At 44.7% G+C, this 22,668-nt stretch overlaps 1 protein-coding gene and 1 pseudogene across 1 annotated transcript in view; both read left to right on the top strand.

The window, feature by feature from the left end:
- Nucleotides 1–22,668, top strand: part of LOC126183641 (uncharacterized) — a 449,828-nt gene that overhangs the window by 320,405 nt on the left and 106,755 nt on the right. The window contains exon 10 of the mRNA XM_049925781.1: nucleotides 10,153–10,345. Within this exon, the coding sequence (XP_049781738.1) occupies nucleotides 10,153–10,345 (193 nt within the window). The remainder of the gene's footprint in view (nucleotides 1–10,152; nucleotides 10,346–22,668) is intronic.
- On the top strand, nucleotides 15,150–15,267 carry LOC126185987 (5S ribosomal RNA; annotated as a pseudogene).

The raw sequence follows: 22,668 nt of genomic DNA, 5'->3' as shown, positions 1-22,668 counted from the left end.
TAAACCCACTTTGATCAGACCACATGCACAGCATGTGAAAGGTGCGTGGACGACGATCAGCACACTCGCACTTCGCAATACAGTATATCATAGCCGAGCATTATATCTACACAAGACATTGTATGGATTATTGTGCCGCAACGAGATTTTCTGGGATTCAATTATTAACAAAATACGTTTGGTGGAAGATCTTATTAATCGTGAAGGCGGATATCAGCTGGATAAGGCATGAGACTCGGTGATCTCTTTAATATTTTATGAAACGAAACATATTACGCCTAATGCACACGTCTACCTACAACTAATTCTATTGTGTTGACACCTCAATTTTAACTCCGCGAGTTCGCAATTCGACAGAGGGCACTCATACAATGATAATATATGCGCATGCGCCCCCGCTTCAGTTTCTTTGTATAGACTTAGCGACGTGCATCAGTAATCTCCAGTGCAAAATACTCATCTGAAGGCCGGCCGCGGTGGCCGTGCGGTTCTAGGCGCGTCAGTCCGGAACCGCGTGACTGCTACGGTCGCAGGTTCGAATCCTGCCTCGGGCATGGATGTGTGTGATGTGCTTAGGTTAGTTAGGTTTAAGTAGTTCTAAGTTCTAGGGGACTGATGACCTCAGATGTTAAGTCCCATAGTGCTCAGAGCTATTTGAACCATTTGAACTCATCTGAAGGTAGCTGAGTGGTTTTCAGTCAAAATATCGTGGCAAAATGTTGAGGTCATCCAGCTGCAATCCTAAAAATTCATGGAATACTCATTATAGCGGTAAAACTTTGGGAATCACATCGATATGGATGTGTTCACTAAAGTCAAATTACTATCAGGACTAGTTAGTCAAAATAATTAAAAAATGACAGAAATTCAGCACAGTATTTCTGGTACACGTAGACTGGGTTGCGGTAATAACTGATCAAGCGTCCCCAAGCTAAAAACTTGTTTCTTTTCCAAAACGAATTGAGTTTCACTATTTCAACTATAGATCTTAACTAAGTATTTTTTAGAGGTAAAAGCAAATTAGAAAAATCTACTTAATACAGTATGTGCATATTTAATGTAACAAATGTACCAGACGCCACCTGTCGGTAAGAGTTTTATAATTAATATAAATAACGTGCATTGTGCCAACAAATTTAATGTGACGCAGCATGTGAAGGTTGCTGAGTGTGGACGTGTTACTCCTGTAACCGAAATTTGCAGGTACGTTCTGGTACATTTGATGTTGATTAGATAGGACGAAATAGGCTTGCATTTGTGAAATAGTAAATTAGTATAACTGTCATTTCAGATCTGAAGGTGGTTCTAGAGGAACCGAAACCGGTGACGTGAATAAATATTTTGCAATCAAGACGGATTATAAGTAACATTGAACAGGAAAAGTATTAGTCTTTTTTTAAATATAGCTTCTTTTCTGCTGATACATATACTGGAGTCTGAGTCTGTGAAACATCGCGAGAAATGGATGATTGAACTTAATTTCAGATGCTAAACCAGCCTTCAGGTTGCGCTGTATTATTTGATCATGAATGGCACTTGTGTGTTGCAAGTGTCAGTCATGGTCAGAACAATGTTCTGTGAGTGAATGACGTCGGAGCTAAGTGACTTCGAAAGTTGGCAAATTGTTGGTACTCGTATGGTGTATATGCTTCCGTAATCAAGGTAGCCGAAGTTTTTGACGTTTAAAGAGGCGCCGTATCGAAGTGTTATACCTCATACAAGGAAAATGGGAATACATCAACCGATAAGTCAAAACGCGGACGAAAGTGTGTGTTGGGTAATCATAACAGACTGCCATTAAAGAGTCCGGCCGGTGTGGTCGAGCGGTTCTAGGCGCTACAGTCCGGAACCGCGCGACCGCTGCGGTCGCAGGTTCGAATCCTGCCTCGGGCATGGATGTGTGTGATGTCCTTAGGTTAGTTAGGTTTAAGTAGTTCTAAGTTCTAGGGGACTGATGACCTCAGAAGTTAAGTCCCATAGTGCTCAGAGCCACTTTTTTGTCATTAAAGAGGATTGTGACGAAAAATAGGAGGACAACAGCTGCAAGAGTCACTGACTGCAGAACCGAATGTCGTACTCACCAACCCTGTCAGCACCAAAATAACACGAAGAGGGCTCCATAAGAAGGAAATTTCATGACGAGCTGGAATTCCAAAGCAATCCATTTGTAATGAAAATGCCCGTAACAGGAAAACGAGTTGCCGAAGCCATAGAACCTGGACTATAGAGCGATGGAAAAAAGTGATTTGGTGGATGAGTGTTTTGCACACTGCTTCCAACTTCTGACAGTTTACGTTCCAAGAGTGAAACAATGTCTGGGAACGGTGGTGGTTTCGGCAGCCTTAGGTGGTATTCCATGGGCCTCGCGGTTACCCTGCAAGGTCGCATTACTTTCAAGGATTATGTGACCATTTGGGCTGATCAGGTACAACCCGTGCTACTATATTTGTTGCCTAATGGTGATGCTGTGTCCCGAAACGACAGGACCCCTCTCCACACAGTTCGCATCATCCAGGACTGGTTTTGTGAGGACGACGATGAATCCCGTGGTCACCACAGTCACCAGATTTCACTGTTACTGAGCCTCTGTTGTCCACTTTGGAGAGAGGGATGCGTGATCGCTATCCACCTACATCACGGTTTCCTGAACTTGCCGCTATTTAGCTGGAAGAATGACGTAAGAGTCCCTTTAACACCGTTCAGGACCTGTAATTATCCACTTCGAGACGATTGGACGCTATTTTGAATACCAAAGCTTTTCCTACACCGTGTTAGAGATGGTAATGTGTTGTGTGTTTAGTGTATCCATATTTTTCGGTCACGAACTTCATGAAGCAATAAAGCTGTCTAAAAGAAATTCCATAATTATCAATCTGCGTAGATTAGTACTGGTAGTGGTTGGTTATTAATTTACTTAACAGGAGTACCATGCAGTGTCTGCTTCTGCCATCAACGTATAAAATTAAGTTGTTACGCGACCTTCAAGGGGATTTGTGGCACTCTGTGTTTAAATGAATGAATTAATCAGTTACAGCTAAAACTACATCTGCACTCCACAAACTACCTTTTGGTGTGTCGCAGCTGGTATTTATGTATCACTGTCACTTCCCTCGTTTCCTGTTCCAGTCGCGACTAGTGCTAGGCAAGAACGCTTTTTGCTAAGCCTCTGTGTGAGCTCTAATCTGTCTAATTATACCTGATGGTCTTTTCCCGAGATGTAAGTAGTAGGAAGCACTATATTGGTTGACTCTTCTAGGAACGTACGCTCTCCGGATTTTAACAGTAAGCCACACAGAGATACAGTACGTCCCTGTTGCAGCGTCCAAAAATTTCTGTTAACTCTATTCAACGTTTTAATTTATTTATTTTATATTTTTTTCGGAGAACATCTTCACCACTGTTGAAATTACTATTGACAATATTTCACTTTGTTGACACTGTGTCGATGGTTAGAATATATTGAATATTGATCGTTTGGTATTTCTTCGCGAACTGCATGACACTGAAGATATCTCACACGCTTACCGCTGATACAAACAGTGAGCGCTCCGTTTAAATGCACTGAGTCAGAGGAAGTTATCACAGTCAGCAGGTTTATGCGCGTATTAAAAAAATTGCTCTGGGCACTATGGGACTTAACTTCTGAGGTCATCAGTCCCCTAGAACTTAGAACTACTTAAGCCTAACTAACCTAAGGACATCACACACATCCATGCCCGAGGCAGGATTCGAACCTGCGACCGTAGCGGTCGTGCGGCTCCAGACTGTAGCGCGGCGTATTAAAAATGTATGTTATTAACTGTTAAAGAAATCTAGTTTAAGGCAATAAAAAATTAAAACAAGTTCTCAACAAGTAATTATTTATCAACGCTCAGTACACAGTCATCACATGAATGAATGAACGAGTGAATGAATACCTAAATGCGAAGACCGCGGCCCATTTCTCTGGCAGAAGGATTTCGACGTTGTCTACGATGACGTTCTAGCCCTGCCCCTTGGCGCTTTCGCATTTCTAGAGCGCCAGTGCATAAATTGGCGAGAACATCAGCACTGTTTTAATAGCAGCTGAAGATGACGAGTAATTGTCTCGTGGAAATAGTGTTCAATAGACATTTTCCAAAATGACTGAGTGGATGATGTGGCCTATTTTACACCATATTTTAGTTATACGTGATGATGCTTTGCTGAGAGTATTTACATGTTTTGACGATGCCATAACAGCTTTTTCACATTAGGACATGGTGTAGAACAGATCTAAACATGGTCATTACTGAATGAGATTTTCTCTCTGCAGCGGAGTGTGCGCTGATATGAAACTTCCTGGCAGATTAAAACTGTGTGCCCGACCGAGATTCGAACTCGGGACCTTTGCCTATCGCGGGCAAGTGCTCTACCATCTGAGCTACCGAATCGCGACTCACGCCCGGTCCTCACAGCTTCACTTCTGCCAGTATCTCGACTCCTACCTTCCAAACTTTACAGAAGCTCTCCTGCGAACCTTGCAGAACTAGCACTCCTGAAAGAAAGGATACTGCGGAGACATGGCTTAGTCACAGCCTGGGGGATGTTTCCAGAATGAGATTTTCACTCTGCAGCGGAGTGTGCGCTAATATGAAACTTCCTGGCAGATTAAAACTGTGTGCCCGACCGAGACTCGAACTCGGGACCTTTGCCTAAGGTCCCGAGTTCGAGTCTCCGTTTGGAAGGTACGGGACGAGATACTGGCAGAAGTGAAGCTGTGAGGACCGGGCGTGAGTCGTGCTTAGGTAGCTCAGATGGTAGAGCACTTGCCCGCGGAAGGCAAAGGTCCCGAGTTCGAGTCTCAGTCGGGCACACAGTTTTAATCTGCCAGGAAGTTTCACATCAGCGCACACTCGATTGCAGAGTGAAAATCTCATTCTGGAAACATCCCCCAGGCTGTGGCTAAGCCATGTCTCCGCAGTATCCTTTCTTTCAGGAGTGCTAGTTCTGCAAAGTTCGCAGGAGAGCTTCTGTAAATTTTGGAAGGTAGGAGACGAGATACTGGCAGAAGTGAAGCTGTGAGGACCGGGCGTGAGTCGTGCTTCGGTAGCTCAGATGGTAGAGCACTTGCCCGCGAAAGGCAAAGGTCCCGAGTTCGAGTCTCGGTCGGGCACACAGTTTTAATCTGCCAGGAAGTTTCATGGTCATTACTGTCTGAAACTGGTCATCGTCGAAGGACTTTACATTGTAATCAAAGACTGAAATAAAAAACATTACACCTTATGTCCTCTGGTTTCTGCACCATCTCCACGGACTCCCCTTTTTGCTCCTCATCCGTCTCTCTGTGCTGGCGTAAGCTGTCGCCAGCACACCAGGCGACAAAGAGGTTGCGAGAAGATCGGTAGAGGACAAAGACAGACTCGCAAGAAATGCTCCACCAACGCCTTCTCAGCCGCCAGTACTTAGATCGCCGCCACGGACCAGAGAACTGAGTCATCCAGTGAGTCAACGAGTCGAGTCATCAGTGGTAGCCCACTGGAAATCGCAGTTGCAGTTAGCTCAGCCACTATCTCAGAGTTAGTCATTACCTAGCATTACCTAGTGTACATAGCAGGACGTGCACTTCACAGCATAGTGGCTAATGTCGATTATTATGGAGAGCTTGTACCACAACACCTGGACTATATTAAGTTAAGTAACTTCTTGTTCTTATTAATAAAGAACCCAGTTAATACATGCGGGCAGTTTGTGTTATAGAAGAGCATAGCAGCCACGAACAACATCCTCTGCTTGCTTCCCATGTTACAAGCCTACAGTGAATACGAGATGATGCAAAAATCTCAGTTCAACTCCTCTTCTAACCTTTCTTCCTTTTGGCGTTGTCGTTGACAGACAAAATTTTCAACGCAGCCCAATGACAGATCGCCGTTTCGTGGCCACCCCTCTCTGTGCAGGGTGGAAATTTCCTATCTGGTGTAGGCTGGTGTGCGCCTCGAAAATTGTCATCTTTCTCACGATTTCACATTCTCATGATGTTTTTCTGCCTTCAGAAGCTGTTGTGAGAATAGCTAGACAACACTTCTTTATTACGGCTCTCTCTGCGTGATGCCCGGACAAACTCATGTTTGGGCTTCGTCTCAGAGTCTGCTGGCGTCCGTGATTTATTAAGGAACGTTCTTACTGTCGAGAAAAACATGTTCTTACGAACTCTGTCCGCAGCTCGTGGTCGTACGGTAGCGTTCTCGCTTCCCACGCTCGGGTTCCCGAGTTCGATTCCCGGCGGGGTCAGGGATTTTCTCTGCCTCGTGATGACTGGGTGTTGTGTGCTGTCCTTAGATTAGTTCGGTTTAAGTAGTTCTAAGTTCTAGGGGACTGATGACCATAGATGTTAAGTCCCATAGTGCTCAGAGCCATTTGAACCTTACGAACTCTGACTTCTTTCACACGCATCCCTGAGTGAATTCTCCGCGCTTTGTGTACACTCCTCCCTGTGCCTGTGGGATGTTAGAATTGTCGGTACATTCCTGCTTTCTGAGGCAGGTAATATGACTGCTGTCAGGCCAGAACAACTCAGGTGCTTTCACACGTACATTCTTGACATTTCCTCATAATGGCTGCAGGTGTCCATCAGTTTTCGGCACGCTTCTCATTGTCAGCCAGGCTATTCGCAACGCGCCCCTTCTTGACTGAGGCGAGGGCGTCCGCCCGGCTTCCCACTGTATGCTTGCAGAATGGCTACAGTGTCCCCTTCTCAGGCACTTGCCACAGGGTGTCCGTCTCCCTCCTCCTCCATGGCCGCGAGATCGCAAAAGTGGCTGCGGCTGAAGGTACCACAATATATGAAGAAGGAGCTCCACTTCGACCCCTTTGAGCAATATAGGAGTCCCAACTTATTACCTAGCAAAACATCTGATATCTCTTTTGTGCCCTTTAGCAGGGAAATGTGAATACCACATGCAGAATTCAGAAGCTTTTATACGTTGATTGCAGAGTCCGTGGCTCAAACCAACTACTGTATAAATGAGTTTTGATGTGGCCTCTTTGTTCACCCAAATGCCTCTGGTGGATTCACCTCAACTCATAGGACCTGACCTGGAAAAGGACATCCTACACCTTTTCTTACCTCGGTTTACTTTTTATTTAACGACCAATATTTTGAACAGACTGACGATGTTGCTGTAGGTAGGCCTCTGTCTCCCATAGTAGCTACTCTTTTATGGAAGACTTAGAGGATAAACCTCTTCAGTCGGCGATTTTGGAACTTAAATATTTATGGAGATGTACAGAAGATAACTTAGTGGTTTGGCCACATGAAACACCAACACTTCCGTGATTTTTGGAATATCTTAACTGTCTCCATCCGAGCACCTGCTTCACCACAGAAGTGAACGCAAACATGAAACACCAACGCTTCCGTGATTTTTGGAACATCTTAACTGTCTCCATCCGAGCACCTGTTTCACCACAAAAGTGAAGAAAAATGGAAACCTCCCGGTTCTAGACGTCACGGTTCATAGAAAATAAGACGAAGCCTTACACCACTATGTTTCTTAAACGCTCACACAATGAGCACTATCTACGAGATACCAGCTTTCATCATCCACTGCAATGCAGTGGCGTGTTACGAACTCTCGTTCATAGGGCTGGAGCTATCTTAGATCCAGAGAACTAATCAGCAGGGGTCTGTGTTTGTCCAAATTGTATACGTTGATAAGCAATTTCTCAGTGCATTTCGACCAGCACACGTCAAACCTCAAGAGTACCCAGAAGCAACTGAAAACTCCACGAGAGTGGTTTACCTGCCTGAGTTGGTGGAGTGTCCCTTAAAATCGGAAGGTTGTTTAAGAAACTTTGAGTAAAGTGTGTCTTCCACTCACCGGCTCGACTGAAAACGATGATGGGCTTCGTTGAAAACGACCTAGGTCTATGTAGACTGGTATTATAAAAACTCCAGTGCTATTGTGTGAAGTCTCACATTGCCCAAACGTGTCGCGCTGTTAAAGACAGAGGCGATGAACATAGACGTCAGGCTAAAAACATCTGCTGTTGTAGAACAGTCTTGATACGGGACACGGCGTGAACTACGAAGAGACCAAGATCCTCTCGTCCACTTCCATGTACTGGGATTCCATCACTAATGAAGCATTGGAAATGCATACAACTAACGACTTAATTAACAGAGACACGTGATTTCAATTCAGCAAAGCACGGGAACCAACACTGGCGGAATTAAGGCATCGTCGGCTGCATACAAACGATTGAAACGAGTCAATACAGATGGGGAATCGAAGACAGGACGGTTGACCCGGGCGCCAACGTCGCGCATGCGAGGGGTCCTCGGTTTGCGGCCGCACGAAAGACGTTGTTAAAGTAACTAGACTCCATGAGAGCACTGCAGGCGCTGGTTATTTTGTAGCTTCGCCTGAACGCCATTGTGGTTGTAAGAGTATTAGGTTTAAGTGTATTGTGGGTTGTAAGGACACAGATCGAACATTTATACATTTACTGGTGCATGCGTACAGTATTTGTCGTCCGTAACTCTGCTAGTATTCCAGTGTACGTGAAAAAATGGTAGAGTGGTGCAGCATTTAATTGCACGAATAAATTTGGGAAAGGCACCAATACTACCAGCCGCGCGGGATTAGCCGAGCGATCTAAGGCGCTGCAGTCATGGACTGTGCGGCTGGTCCCGGCGGAGGTTCGAGTCCTCCCTCGGGCATAGGTGTGTATGTGTTTGTCCTTAGGATAATTGAGATTATGTAGTGTGTAAGCTTAGGGACTGATGACCTTAGCAGTTAAGTCCCAGTATGTGAAGATTTCACATACATTTGAACATTTTTGAACCAATACTACCTCTCGCGGGCCGGTGGATATGTTTAAATGTTTTGTATTTTGATTTTCAATCATTGCACTTACATTTTGAGAAGGGACACATCATTGACTTTACATTTTTTAACAGTAGCTGATATTTTTTAAAGTACTGGTGGACATAAGATTCGAAAATAAATACATTTCATTTCAAAAATTGGAGCATTAAACGATGACATAGTACAGTTCGTGCACATGGTGGAATATTAAGCTGCATTTAGTTGTGAACGAACAGTTATGACAAATTTGTTGTAGTTCTAAAAAAAATCCGTGAACAGTGACTGTTTGCTGTTTGCTCATAAATTAAATGACTATGTTGTAGTTTGGTATTTAAATGAATCGTTATGTTTGGAACATAACACAAAGGAAGATGTGTTATAACCAAAGGCGCCTAAGTTTACCACCATAAATGCCGCCTTTAAAATTGTCCACTGCTCACAGTAGACCACTTAAGGGATTGTGGGGCCCTGCGCATGTGAAGTCAGAGGCCCATTTCTCCGGCAGGGGGCTCTAGATGTCGACGTCATCTACAATTCGTTTACTATGACGTTGCAGCCCCCTCCCCCCCCCCCCCCCATGCCTTTCGCGTCTGCGCTTTTCTAGCGAGCCAGCCCGCAAATTGGCGAGCCCAACAACAATGCAGTGCCGGCCGAGGTGGCCGAGCGGTTCTAGGCGCTACAGTCTGGAACCGCGCGACCGCTACGGTCGCAGGTTCGAATCCTGCCTCGGGCATGGATGTGTGATGTCCTTAGGTTAGTTAGGTTTAAGTAGTTCTAAGTTCTAGGGGACTAATTATCTTAGAAGTTAAGTCCCATAGTTTTCAGAGCCATTTGAACCATTTTGAACAATGCAGTAGCACCTGAAGGTGACGAGCCTCTGTCTTGTGGAAATATTGAGCAGTTTACACAACACCATCCGACGCAATCAATCTACGTGAACCACTGAATCAGAATGAAACTCACTCGATAGTAAACCTGTCATTTGAAACGTGCATTAGAAAAATAAAAGATGAAGTTGGAGACGAGTGAAAAAAATATATCTAAAATTACACAAGTGTCTTGTGTTTCAGCTAAAGAGCTTGAATCTCCCTATAGTAAATTGTATTTTGTTATTCCATTTTAATATTGCTTATATTCCTTCATTTCCATACTATTTTCATCGAACAGTGCCTCCTATATAGATTTTGTTAAAGCTGACTGAAGCAGTGCATTAACTATATTTGAGGCGTTGAATTTTCAAGCAAGCAGTAATAATAAAGGCACGTAAACATCAGTATTAATACATCGTGCCTTGCTGCATCATTTCTCGTACGTATGTTTGCAGAGCCAGTTCCGGCCTGAGAATGACTCCGCCGGCTCCCACCGCTGGTGGGTGCCAGTAACTTACACGTGTTCTCCACTCGAAGACAATCAGCCGCTCATTGAAGGGCTGGTGTGGCTGCCTCCACATGAGAATGCCATCGTGCCCATTGACCAGACCAAGTGCAAGTGGCTCATTTTCAACATGGGGCACAAGGGTAAGTAACGAGACTCATTCGAGTAACATTTTCTCAGTCATTTTGGGAGATGTAATCCATTTGATTCTTAACATAGCTATTACAATCAGTCCACGACACTTGTATGTGAAATACCTGAGCTATGCAGGCCTTCATAAATTCCATTAATATCGAAACACAAATTAATTCTGCAGTATGAAAAGGAGGAGGAGGAGGGGGGGGTTATCAAATAAATGGTGATCATGTGGAAAAATATTGCAAGACCTATCCTGCAATGCATGTAAATTTTATTAAAATAAATTCATTTTTTTATACTTCAAAACATTCTTGTAACCTTACTTTCCGGATTAGCCTCGTATATAAAGGACTACAGAGACTGAAGGACAGTTCAATTGGATGAGGCTACGACACTACAGCATTCTGTTAAAGCTTTTTAGGCAAGCCACACAAAAAATAAAACTAGGATGATCAGACGGTAATTTGACACTCTCTCATCTCAACTGTGAGTCTAGTGCCCTAACCAGTATGCCACGTCTTTAAATATGTGATATTAGAACCTATAAAAGTGATAAAGCAGCTCCAGTTGTACAAGCGGTCTAATATCGAAACAAATACACGTTTGTTTGTTCTACTGTATAAGAATTTATTAGGTATACCATGTGGAACGTATTGGCTGTATTTGATCAAAAAGTACGCCACACTGAAAGTGAGCTGCAACAGAGCCAGCCGCAGGCAGCAAGAGTGTTATGCGTTGTGAAGCAAAACACTGCCGACAGGTTCTCTGGCCGAGAACTGGGTGTTTGTGTTATCATTATCATCAGCATCATCATCATCATCATCATTAGTGAGCCTGGCTAGAGTGGACTGTGTAATTAACTGGACTGTGTAAGAATTGGGACTTTGTACGGACGCTGATGACCGCGCAGTTGAGCGCCCCACAAACCAAAACAACATCATCAGCAACATCACTGCCGACAGGCATGGTGAAGCAGAGCCAGCTGGGCGTAGTATTGCAACAACCGACGCTGCAATATGCTAATGGAAGGATGGAAGCCTTTCCTCACTTGTCACCATAGAGGTTTTAAGAGTACATGCCTTCAGCTCTACGTGGACATAGTCTGGAGCGTATAATCAATCAGACACTAGTGAATTAAAATATTCTTATATCAATATCATAGCCTACAACACGAGCTTGTGACACCTGAAGCGACATCCTGGAAGGCAGCACGGGGTCTGCTGTTCGACCACTGTACAGGGTAGCCTGCCCTGAGTCACGAAATCAGCTGACACCAAAGCAGAGGGCCGCCAGCTAGCTAAAGGTAGATCACGGCAACCCCTGCGCAATTGTCAGCTGCGCGGCTGCACTATCATCACAGTCGCAGTCGTTACCGACAGTGACATTCGAGTGACGCCATGCTCGGCCCTTCTATTTGCACCTTCCGTAATGCCGGATTTCTATATGTAATCGTTGGGGGCATATGGCTAGGCAATGCAGGGAGTCGAGATCGCTCATGATTAGACACAAGAATTAAGTTAATGCATTTTGTTTTCTGGTCTTGTGAGTGTTAGTTCTCAAAATGAGTGTGGCCATGAGAAGGCTTCGACAGGAACAGAGACTCAAGATGTGTCAGTGCCAGAAGCAGTACATATTGTTAGAAAAGGTAGCACAATTAACAGTGAATAATACAGAACTGAATCGTGGTAGTCACAATTGGTTGTAGATTTGTCAGTCGCAATTTTAATTCCTCCTTTTACGTGTATGTCGGCCGAGAATTTCTAGGCCTTTGTAAGAGACCTTGGAAATCTGGCTGAAACGGAAAGGTGGTCTCATAAGGAATTATTAAGTGTTGCAAAATTGAAACTAACTTATGTACGGTATACAGAAGCTCTTAAGGGAACCACAACATTCGAAGAATTTAAAGAAGTGTTAATTCAGAGATATACAAAACGAAATAGTGCAAGAACTAAGAAAAATACGGAAACTATGGAATGACTTGAGGATAGTACAAGGAAAATTAAGGGATGTAATTATGAATTAGGACAGGATGCCGCAATCGATGAAATCATTTTCAAGAAGCTGAGCAGAGAGCACTCGATGATTTTTCTAAGGGGGTTGCATGCACAAATCTCAAGATGTGTGCGGACAGGGAGTCTGATGGATTTGCACACAATAGAGCAGTTAGCTTTAGAGCGTGAGGAGATCGATTTGTCGATTGGAATGCAGGGTAAACGGACAGTGTTTGCAGTTAGTATAAAATGTTTCAGGTGTGGACGAACGGGCATGTAAGGAGGCAGTGTCGCCAGCCTCAGGGTGATGTGAATAAAGTAAGAGGAAGCATTAGTCTTAGGGGTAGAATAATGTGTTAAGCGCCAATGTGAATCCCAGGTCCACCTATGGTCATTCCCAGTAAGACTGGATGCTACAAAATCGTTTGCAGAGGTGGGTTGTGCGATAAGAGGAATGGTAGGAAAGAAGGGTTGCAGGATATTATTGGACAAAGGGACGCAAGTGTCGGTCACCAATAGTAATCTGATGAAACGTAAGCAGTGGGACCCACCACAGTACAGATTGGGTGGAATGGGGAATAATGATGTCACACCATTACGATCGGTGGACATAGACTTTTGCCTGGATGCGGTTCAATTTAAACAATGTGTAGAGATTGTGCCACATGTGAGTGAGGACTACGACATGATTCTGGGATTAGATATCTTATATCGGTATTGTGCCATAATCGATCTTTGGCAACATTGAGTGGAACTTGACGGAAAAATGTTTCAGGCTAGGTGAAGCCACTGTCAGTGCAGCGATGTCGTGAGCGGAGTCTGCCGCGAAAGATTAACCGATTAAATCGTGAATGATCACACTAAGACTTGATTCACACGATTGTGTACCTAAAGATAGGAGGAAATCACTTTGGGTCAGGAAGAGGAATGGGCCATGAGGAGCGTCAGCCATGGGCAATCGCCAGACGCCATTGAAAAAATGGGACACCTAGAGTGAAGTAATAGGGAACAGATGGAAAAATTACTTCCGGAATTTATTTTTTCCAGGAGGGCCATTACTAGCTATGCACATTACAACACCGCATACCAACACGAAATGAATCACCAGTCTGCCGTAAACCATACAGAATACTTAGGTACTTACTGTCAGTTTTGGAGGAATTTATCGATCAACAGCTGAAAGATGGAATAAGTGAAGAAAGCAATAGTGCATGGTGATCAGGGACAGTCCTCTTGCAAAAAAAAAAAAAAAAAAAAAAAAAAAAAATCAACGGAGGAACACGAAAATATAGATTTTGTTGTGATTGCAGACATCTAAATGTGGAAACCATAACGGAGGCCTACCCTTTGCCAACCATCACAGAAGCCTTGGAACATTTAGGCCAATGCAAATATTTTTCAACAATGGATCTGAAGAGTGGTTTTCACCAGATAGAGGTTGCTCCACAGAATCGACACAAGACAGCATTTTCGGAACGCTGTGTACGCTACCAATTCAGAAGGATGATGCTGTTCTAATTAAAAACTGCACCTGCAACGTTTCAGAGATTTTCGGACAGAGAACTCAGGCGTTTAAAACCGTCGCAATGCTTAGTGTATGTCGATGACATAATCGTCTATGAGAGTGATATGGAACAGCATATGTAGCGATTAAAGGAAGTATTCCTAAGGTTAAAATCAGCGAAGTTAGCGTTGAGGACAGAAAAATGTAATTTTGTTATGGAAGAGGTAGCATACCTAGGTCATATCATAAGTAGAGGCGGGGTTACAGAAGACCTCAAGATTAATTAGAGCTGTACGTGAATTTCCTGTACCAGAGTCTGTAAAGGAGTTGCAATCATTCTTAGGAGTCGCGAACTATCACCGCTGGTTCGTAAAAGGATTTGTGGAGATTGGCAAACTGTTGGCATAGTAGTTAAAAAGGGTACTAAATCTGTGTGGTCACATGAATGCCAGCATACTTTTGAAGAGCTAAAAGAATCTTTAACATAGATTCCGAATTGGTACTTCCGAATTTTACGCGAGAATTTGTTTGATCATGTGATGATGTCATAAAAGGTAGAAGCTGTAGAACACCAGTAACTTACACATCAAGACAACTAAATTCTGCAGTAAGAAATTATTCCACAATGGGGTAAGAGATGTTAAGCTTTGTTTATGGAATCACATATTTCAAATGTTATCTGTATGGTAAAAAGTTCAGGGTAATAGCAGATCGTGCGGCATTAAAATGGCTGCTGAGGTTAAAGGATCCTTCTAGTAGGTTGACACAATGGGCCGTAAGACAAAGTGCATCTGATTTCATAGTCAAGCATAAACCTTGGAAGAAGTACGGAAATGCAGAGGGCTTAAGTAGAAAAGTAGCAGCATTACATAATGGGGGCAATGAACATAAGGAATGGCAAGCTTCACAGAGAGCGAATGCCGAATGTAAGCAGTATTTTAAGCAATCGCAGTTTTGTATGCAAGATAGCTTGGTATGCAAGGAACCAAGTTGGGACTGCGGGTAGGGGTAACAGCGAAGCTAAGTAATAGTGTGCTACAAGCAGCTCATGATCACATATTAGCGGGTCATGAAAGGTGCAGATCTACCAACAGAAGAGTAGCAGAAAGGTGTTGGTGGAGGAACAGGCAGACGGACTAAATCAGTATGAGCGGAATTGCATATAGTGCGCACAGAGATCGGATTAGTGTCGAACAAGACTACCATTGCAGAGGTTACCTGAAGCATTAGCGCCATTCGAATTTCTTGTGCTGTTGTTTTAGGTACATTCAATAAAACACCTGCAAGGAATACTTACATACTCATTATCATAGGGCGAACGGCCTTGCCATAGTGGTAACACCGGTTCCCGTCAGATCACCGAAGTTAAGCGCTGTCGGGCTTGGCTAGCTCTTGGATGGGTGACCGTTCGGTCTGCCGAGCGCTGTTGGCAGGCGGGGTGCACACAGCCCTTGTGAGGTAAATTGATGAGTTACTTGATTGAGAGGTAGCGGCCCAGGTCACGAAAACTGACAACGTCTGGGAGAGCGGTGTGTTACCCACACGCCCCTCCATATCCGCATCCACTGACGCCTATAGGCTAAGGATGACACGGCAGTCGGTCAGTACGTAAGGGTCATTCGAGACCGGGGGAAGCTTACGTTAGCAAGAGGGCTAGAACTAAACGGGAGTGGTTTGTTATTAAATGGAACAGTGCGCGAGATAATGGAACCTTCTTTCCATCTGACCGCCACGATGTCAGGGATAATTCACCTAAATATTTCGTAGTCACGTTTTTATTGGCAAGAGGAGCTCATGGAAGTGCTACCAGCCACAAATCTAACCAGCTTAAATCCTACTCTAGGATCAGAATTAAGATAGTCTATAAACACGCTTCTGAAACAGTGGGAAGGACGAGTCTCCCTGGAAACCTTTTGCAGCATGTAAATTTACATCTGGAAAATCAGCACCGGAAAGAGACAACGTAGACTATTGTCATACCAACCACTACAGCAGCACTTGTTCTGCTGAGCGTAGTCCTTACGGTATGTAGAAGACGAAGCATAAGACTGAGTCCAGACCCAGCTGTCGTTCAGATTTCAGTGGGCTGGATATTACGAGCATAAAAGCAGCAGAAGGAAGATGAACGCACAAGGGGGTAGTATTAAGAATAACTGATTCATTTTAGCTTGTAAGTCTGGAATAGAGGATTGGAATAGAGAATTAGAAGTTATTGTGCAACAAGCCTAGTAATGAAATAAGTTCCATCGTGTTACAGTTAAAGAGCACGGCAAGGGGCCCTATAGAAATGTGTAAGTTTAAGTTATAGCGTTAAGAAAACCAGCTATTAGAATAATTCTTCAGAGGCGAAATAGAGCCAGAAGGGCCGGTCACCAGGAACTCTAGTGTAGAGGATAATCTAGTTTGGTCGACCTGAGGGACTGGGTCTTGATAAACAGGAGGACAATGTAGCATATCGAGCATATTCGATCAAAAAGTACGCCAGAGTGGAAGTGAGTTGCAGGCAGGCAAGAGTGTTGTGCATTGCGAAGCAAAACACGGCCAACAGGGGGTGTGCAGCAGAGCCAGCTCGGCACAGTCTAGAGTAAAAGCCGACACTGCAATACGCTAACGGCAAGACGGAAACCTTTCCTCACTTGCCACCACGAAAGTGTTCAAAGTACATGTCTTCAGCTCTAAACGACCATAGTCTGGAGCGTATAAATACTCAACTATTCGTGTACTAAAATATTCTCGTCTCAGTATCAAAACCTACGTCATGAGTCTGTGACACCCGTAGCAACATCCTGGATTGCAGTATGGGGTCCACTGTTCGACCACAGGATAGGGCAGCCTGCCCTGAGTCATTAAAGCAACTGCCGCCAGAGTAGAGAGCCGCCTGATGGCTGGAGGGAGATCACGGCCACCCCCGTGGAACTGTCAGCTGTGCTGCTGCACCGTCATCGCGGAGACGTCACTGACAGTGGCATTCGAGTGACGCCTTGCTCAACCCCACCCTTTACGCTGTCAGGAATGCTGGACCAGCACTGTTTCGCATGAGAGGCAACTGGACACTGCCACCAAGCTGTTCCTGATGAACTACAGCTGAGAGCCGGAACAGAAAAGTTAATTAAACAAATTTACTGTTGTCCTGATCTCTCATTTCACTCTTCAGTGGTGGCAATCCATTGGTCATCTACGACATGCATATAGAGTTACTTTATACGATTCAAACCAGGTACAATATTGTTGGTGTACATCTGAAGTTGATCTTCATAATGGTAACACAGTCATAAATTAATTAAATAGATTTCTTCTTTGTTCCAAAACTAAGTTTGGCTTTTTAAGCCATTATGTAGTGTTTACCTAGAAAAAAGATTCCGTACTTAAGAAAATGGCAGTGTATTCACATAGTGTGCTTCCTTTCCTTTGGTTTACAGATTTTACTGTTACTGGTGGTTTCACAGATATTTGCTGTAGATAAGGTGGAAAATTTGCAAAGATGTAACACTGGGTAGTGGCTTAAAACGTCCGAGCTAGTTATGAATCGAAGAACAAAACTAAAGCGCAAATGGAAAATAACACATTCATTTAATCTGAAGTTAACTATTGATTAAACTAAGTGGCTCGTATAACAATTATGTAACTATAGCTGTTTACACAATAACATAATAAATAATACTTTAGTTATAACAACGTGCAGCAAGTTGTGTATTGGCCATCACAACCCTGGTATTTGGTTTGTTGTTCCAAAGGGATCGATAGGTTTGCCATGGCACTAAAACCCGATGATCTGTGGAACAGGCCAGATGTGTGATTGCACACGAATGTTGTTCATTACTAGCAGCTGAAGTTTTCGACTGACCGAAGTGAGTATCTTCTTCGTATGGAACATGTCAGGGTAGTATATAAGTCTGCAGGGTTTCGTGGCCTTCGTCGTTGCAGATTAAACATTCTGTGTCGCTAGACCATTCGTATTCCTCTTAAAAAAAAGTTTTAGCTTTCAGATGCTTCTGCTGGAATCTTCTTCAGGACTCAGCTGGTGCCACTGGACGGCTGAACATGTCTAAAGACAGTGTCGCCTCACTTTTTTTATATATAATAGGCTATTTTCCCTAGCTTTTTCGGAGAAGAGATGAAACTCTGACTGCTATTCGTGGACCATGAATACACTGGGTAAACACTGAAAGCAGGTACTACCTGGCCACGATATTATTGCACTTAGCCCTGCATTGCCATTACCGGAAATATGCAGCGACGTCATAGTAAACAAGTGCAGTGGTGAGTAAGTAAAGCGTGACGCAAATGATATCAAGACAATTTTGCATATACACACAACAGAAAAAGTTTTGCATCACCCTGGTTCCCAGAACTCCTGAAGATAGACGTTGACTGTGGATATTGTATCACAGACACAGTCCCTTTGACTGTTCAGAGATGGCACGAAACCCTCCCAAAGATATAAACAACGATGTATGAGCAGCGCCTATTAGACGGAGGGGGTCCGACAGCCGATCAGTTCAGGCATTCCGCCTGGAAGGAGGTACACGGCTCGTGTTGTCTGTAGTTCAACCATGCCTAGACGGTCAATACCGCTGTTCGGTTACGTCCGCATTGTTACTTTGTGCCAGGAAGTGCTCTCAACAAGGGGAGTGTCCAGGCGTCTCGGTGTGAACCAAAGCGATGTTGTTCGGACATGGAGGAGATACAGAGAGACAGGAACTGTCGATGACATGCTTCGCTCAGGCCACCCAAGGGCTACTACTGCAGTGCATGACCACTACCTACGGATTATGGCTCGGAGGAACCCTGACAGCAACGCCACCATGTTGAATAATGTTTCTCGTGCAACCACAGGACGTCGTGTTACGACTCAAACTGCGCGCAATAGGCTGCATGACGCGCAACTTCACTCTCGACGTCCATGGCGAGATCCATCTTTGCAACCACGACACCACGCAGCGCGGTACAGGTGGGCCCAACAACATGCCGGATGGACCGCTCAGGATTGGCATCACGTTCCCTTCACCGATGAGTGTCGCAAATGCTTTCAACCGCACAATCGTCAGAGACGTGTTTGGAAAAAACCCGGTCAGGCTGAACACCTTAGACACACTGCCCAGCGAGTGCAGCAAGGTGGAGGTTCCCTGCTGTTTTGGGGTGGCATTATGTGGGGCCGACGTACGCCGCTGGTGGCCATGGAAGGCGCCGTAACGGCTGTACGATACGTGAATGCCATCCTCCGACCGATAGTGCAACCACATCGGCAGCATATTGGCGAGGCATTCGTCTTCATGGACGACATTTCGCGCCCTCATCGTGCACATGTTGTGAATAACTTCCTTCAGGATAACGACATCTAGACACTGAGTGGCCAGCATGTTCTCCAGACATGAACCGTATCGAACATGCCTGGGATAGATTGAAAAGGGTTGTTCATGGACGTCGTGACCCACCAACCACTCAACCACTCTGAGGGACCTACGCCGAATCGCCGTTGAGGAATGGGACAATCTGGACCAACAGTGCCTTGATGAACTTGTGGATAGTATGCCACGACGAATACAGGCATGCATCAGTGCATGAGGACGTGTTACTGGGTATTAGAGGTACCGGTGTGTACAGCAATGTGGACCACCATGTCTGAAGGTCTCTCTGTATGGTGGGACAATATGCAATGTGTGGTTTTCATGAGCAATGAAAAAGGGCGGAAATGATGTTTATGTTGATCTCTCTTCCAATTTTCTGTACAGGTTGCGGAACTCTCGGAACCGAGGTGATGCAAAACTTCTTTTATTATGTGTACTATCAACTGTTTCAGAGTGTCCTCGTGAAGGATCACGGGAAAAACCCACGACAAGTGAGTGGAATAATATTGTGGTCGACTAATACGGAAGAAAGGGCAATCCAAAACATTATTGATAATTTTTCTATGGGTTGGAACCACAGCCATGTAATACTTTTTAAATGAAACTTTCGCCCTTTGGCAGTATGGATCCACTATACACTCATGATTTCGGCTTTTGGCCATTTTCAAGTACCACACTGAATATAGATGGCCTCGTGGGGTCTTCGCCGCATTCGAACCCTACCATTAGCTCTTACCAACCGAAATCGAGGCTCATCTGACCAGACCACAGTTTTCCAGTCGTCTAGGGTCCAAGCGATATGATCATGTGCCAGCAGAGAAGGTGCACGCAATGTGCTGTTAGCAAAAGGCACTCGCATCGGTCGTCTGCTGCCATAGGCCACTGACGCCAAATTTCGCCGCACTGTCCTAACTTTCGTCATATGTCCCACAATGATTTCTGCAGTTATTTCACGCAGTGTTGCTTATCTGTTAGCACAAACAACTCTACGCCAGCGCCACTGCTCTTGATAGTTAGATGGAGGTCACTGGCCACTGCGTGGTCCGTGATGAGAGGTAGTGCCTAAAATTGGTATTCTCGGCACACTCTTGACCTGTGGATGTCGGGAGATTGAATTCCCTGACGATTTCCGAAATAAAATGTTCCATGCGTCTAGCTCCAACTCCCATTCCGCGATCAAAGTCTGTTATTCCCGTCGTGCGGCCATAATCATGTCGGAAACCTTTTTACATGAATCGCCTGAATACAAATGACAGGTCCGTCAATGCACTGCCATTTCATACCTTTTGTACGGGATACTAAGGCCATTGGTACATGTGTGTATTGTTATGTTACGACTTTTGTCAAATGGTTCAAATGGCTCTGAGCACTATGGCACTTAACATCTATGATCATCAGTCCCCTAGAACTTAGAACTACTTAAACCTAACTAACCTAAGAACGACTTTTGTTACCTCAGTGCACATGAAACCACAGTGGACCAGAAAATATGTAACATTATGTCAATGCGATGTAGCATCGAAAAAAATCGTTTTAAATTAAAAGATTTAAAAAATTCTTGAGAGTGTGTTACTTACATTCTGGGCATGATAAGACTTTTGATTATATAATGTAGGTGTCACAGCTTAAAAACGAAAACATATTCACAAAGTGTTTGGCAGAAATAAAACGAACATATGTGACATACACTGGATAGAATGGTCATCAGAAACAGTCGTCATACACTGAAGCGCCACTGAAACTGGTATAGGCATGCGTATTCAAATACAGAGATACGTGAACAGGCAGAAGACGGCGCCGCGGTCGGCAACGCCTATATAAGACAACAAGGCCACTACCCTACCCTACCCACACACCATACATGTAAGAAAAGGAGGGTGAATAGGAATGGGAAAAGGAAGGAGCATGAATGGCTCTGGCTCTGAGCACTATGGGACTTAACTTCTGAGGTCATCAGTCCCCTAGAACTTAGAACTACTTAAACCTAACTAACCTAAGGACATCACACACATCCATGCCCGAGGCAGGATTCGAACCTGCGACCGTAGCAGTCGCGCGGTTCCGGACTGAGCGCCTAGAACCGCGAGACCACCGCGGCCGGCGAAGGAGCATGAAGCTGTAGCTCGAATGCTTATATAAATGCTAATGTAGTACAGCATTCATACAATGTAGTTATATAACTTCATAAAGAAGGTAATAATTACAAAAGAATGAAACCTTTTAATAAATACAGCAATCCATTCATGTCATATTATAGCTAATACTAAAGCCAGGTGTCGGCTGCGCCTTACAATTATTTTGGAAGCCTTTCCTTTCGCCGGCCGAAGTGGCCGTGCGGTTAAAGGCGCTGCAGTCTGGAACCGCAAGACCGGTACGGTCGCAGGTTCGAATCCTGCCTCGGGCATGGATGTTTGTGATGTCCTTAGGTTAGTTAGGTTTAACTAGTTCTAAGTTCTAGGGGACTAATGACCTCAGCAGTTGAGTCCCATAGTGCTCAGAGCCATTTGAACCATTCCTTTCGTGGATAAATCACATCTCCTTAAAATCCTCTCAATATGTCAGGCTTCTACTTTTCTTATAGGTACTTTTATGTGATAACTTCATTCTACATCGCTCTGGACGGTTTCTCTTAGGTATTTCACAATTCTTACAGTTTCCAATGATTTATCTGCTATATTCTGGAAACTGGCATTGGGACGGATATGACATCCGAGGTGGTCCCTCGCATGTTCTATCACGGACATATCTGAGCACCTGGATGGCCACGAGAGTACCTCAACATCACGCAAACAATTCATAAAGACACGTACCATGTGTGGACGAGTAATGTCCTGTTGAAAAATGCCCCCCCCCCCTCCCCCGATTGAGTCTCACGTGATGACCGCGGCATACGGCGGTGCCGTCAGTTCCCTCAGTCACTACCAGACGTGACCTGAAGTCATACTTGATGTCGCCCCACACCATAACGCCAGGAGTAACACCGCTGTGACTCCCAAACTTAAGAATGGGGCCTCACCTCACGTCGCCGTCATACTTGCCGTCGATGATCATCTGGGGTAGCCGGCCGTGGTGGCCGAGCGGTTCTAGGCGCTCAGTCCGGAACCGCGTGACTGCTACGGTCGCGGGTTCGAATCCTTCCTCGGGCATGGATGTGTGTGATGTCCTTAGGTTAGTTAGGTTTAAGTAGTTCTAAGTTCTAGGGGACTGATGACCGCAGATGCTAAGTCCCATAGTGCTCAGAGCCATTTGAACCATTTTTGACCCATCATCTGGGGTAGCGCAAAATTGCGATTCGTCGCTGAACACGATGTGACTCCATTCATCAGCAGTCCATGCTGCCCACTTACGGCACCACTCCAAACACAGCTTAGGCATGGGACGGAAATTCCCTAGTCAGCTGCTCCTAGCCGCTGACCAGTGATGCGGTATGACACAGAATGTTGCACATAGTGCATTAATTGTTCTCGGATGGCAGGTGCAGATGT

The sequence above is a fragment of the Schistocerca cancellata genome, chromosome 4 (genome assembly GCF_023864275.1).
Source record: "Schistocerca cancellata isolate TAMUIC-IGC-003103 chromosome 4, iqSchCanc2.1, whole genome shotgun sequence".
Lineage (NCBI taxonomy): Eukaryota > Metazoa > Arthropoda > Insecta > Orthoptera > Acrididae > Schistocerca > Schistocerca cancellata.
This window is presented reverse-complemented; position numbering and strand designations above follow the sequence as displayed.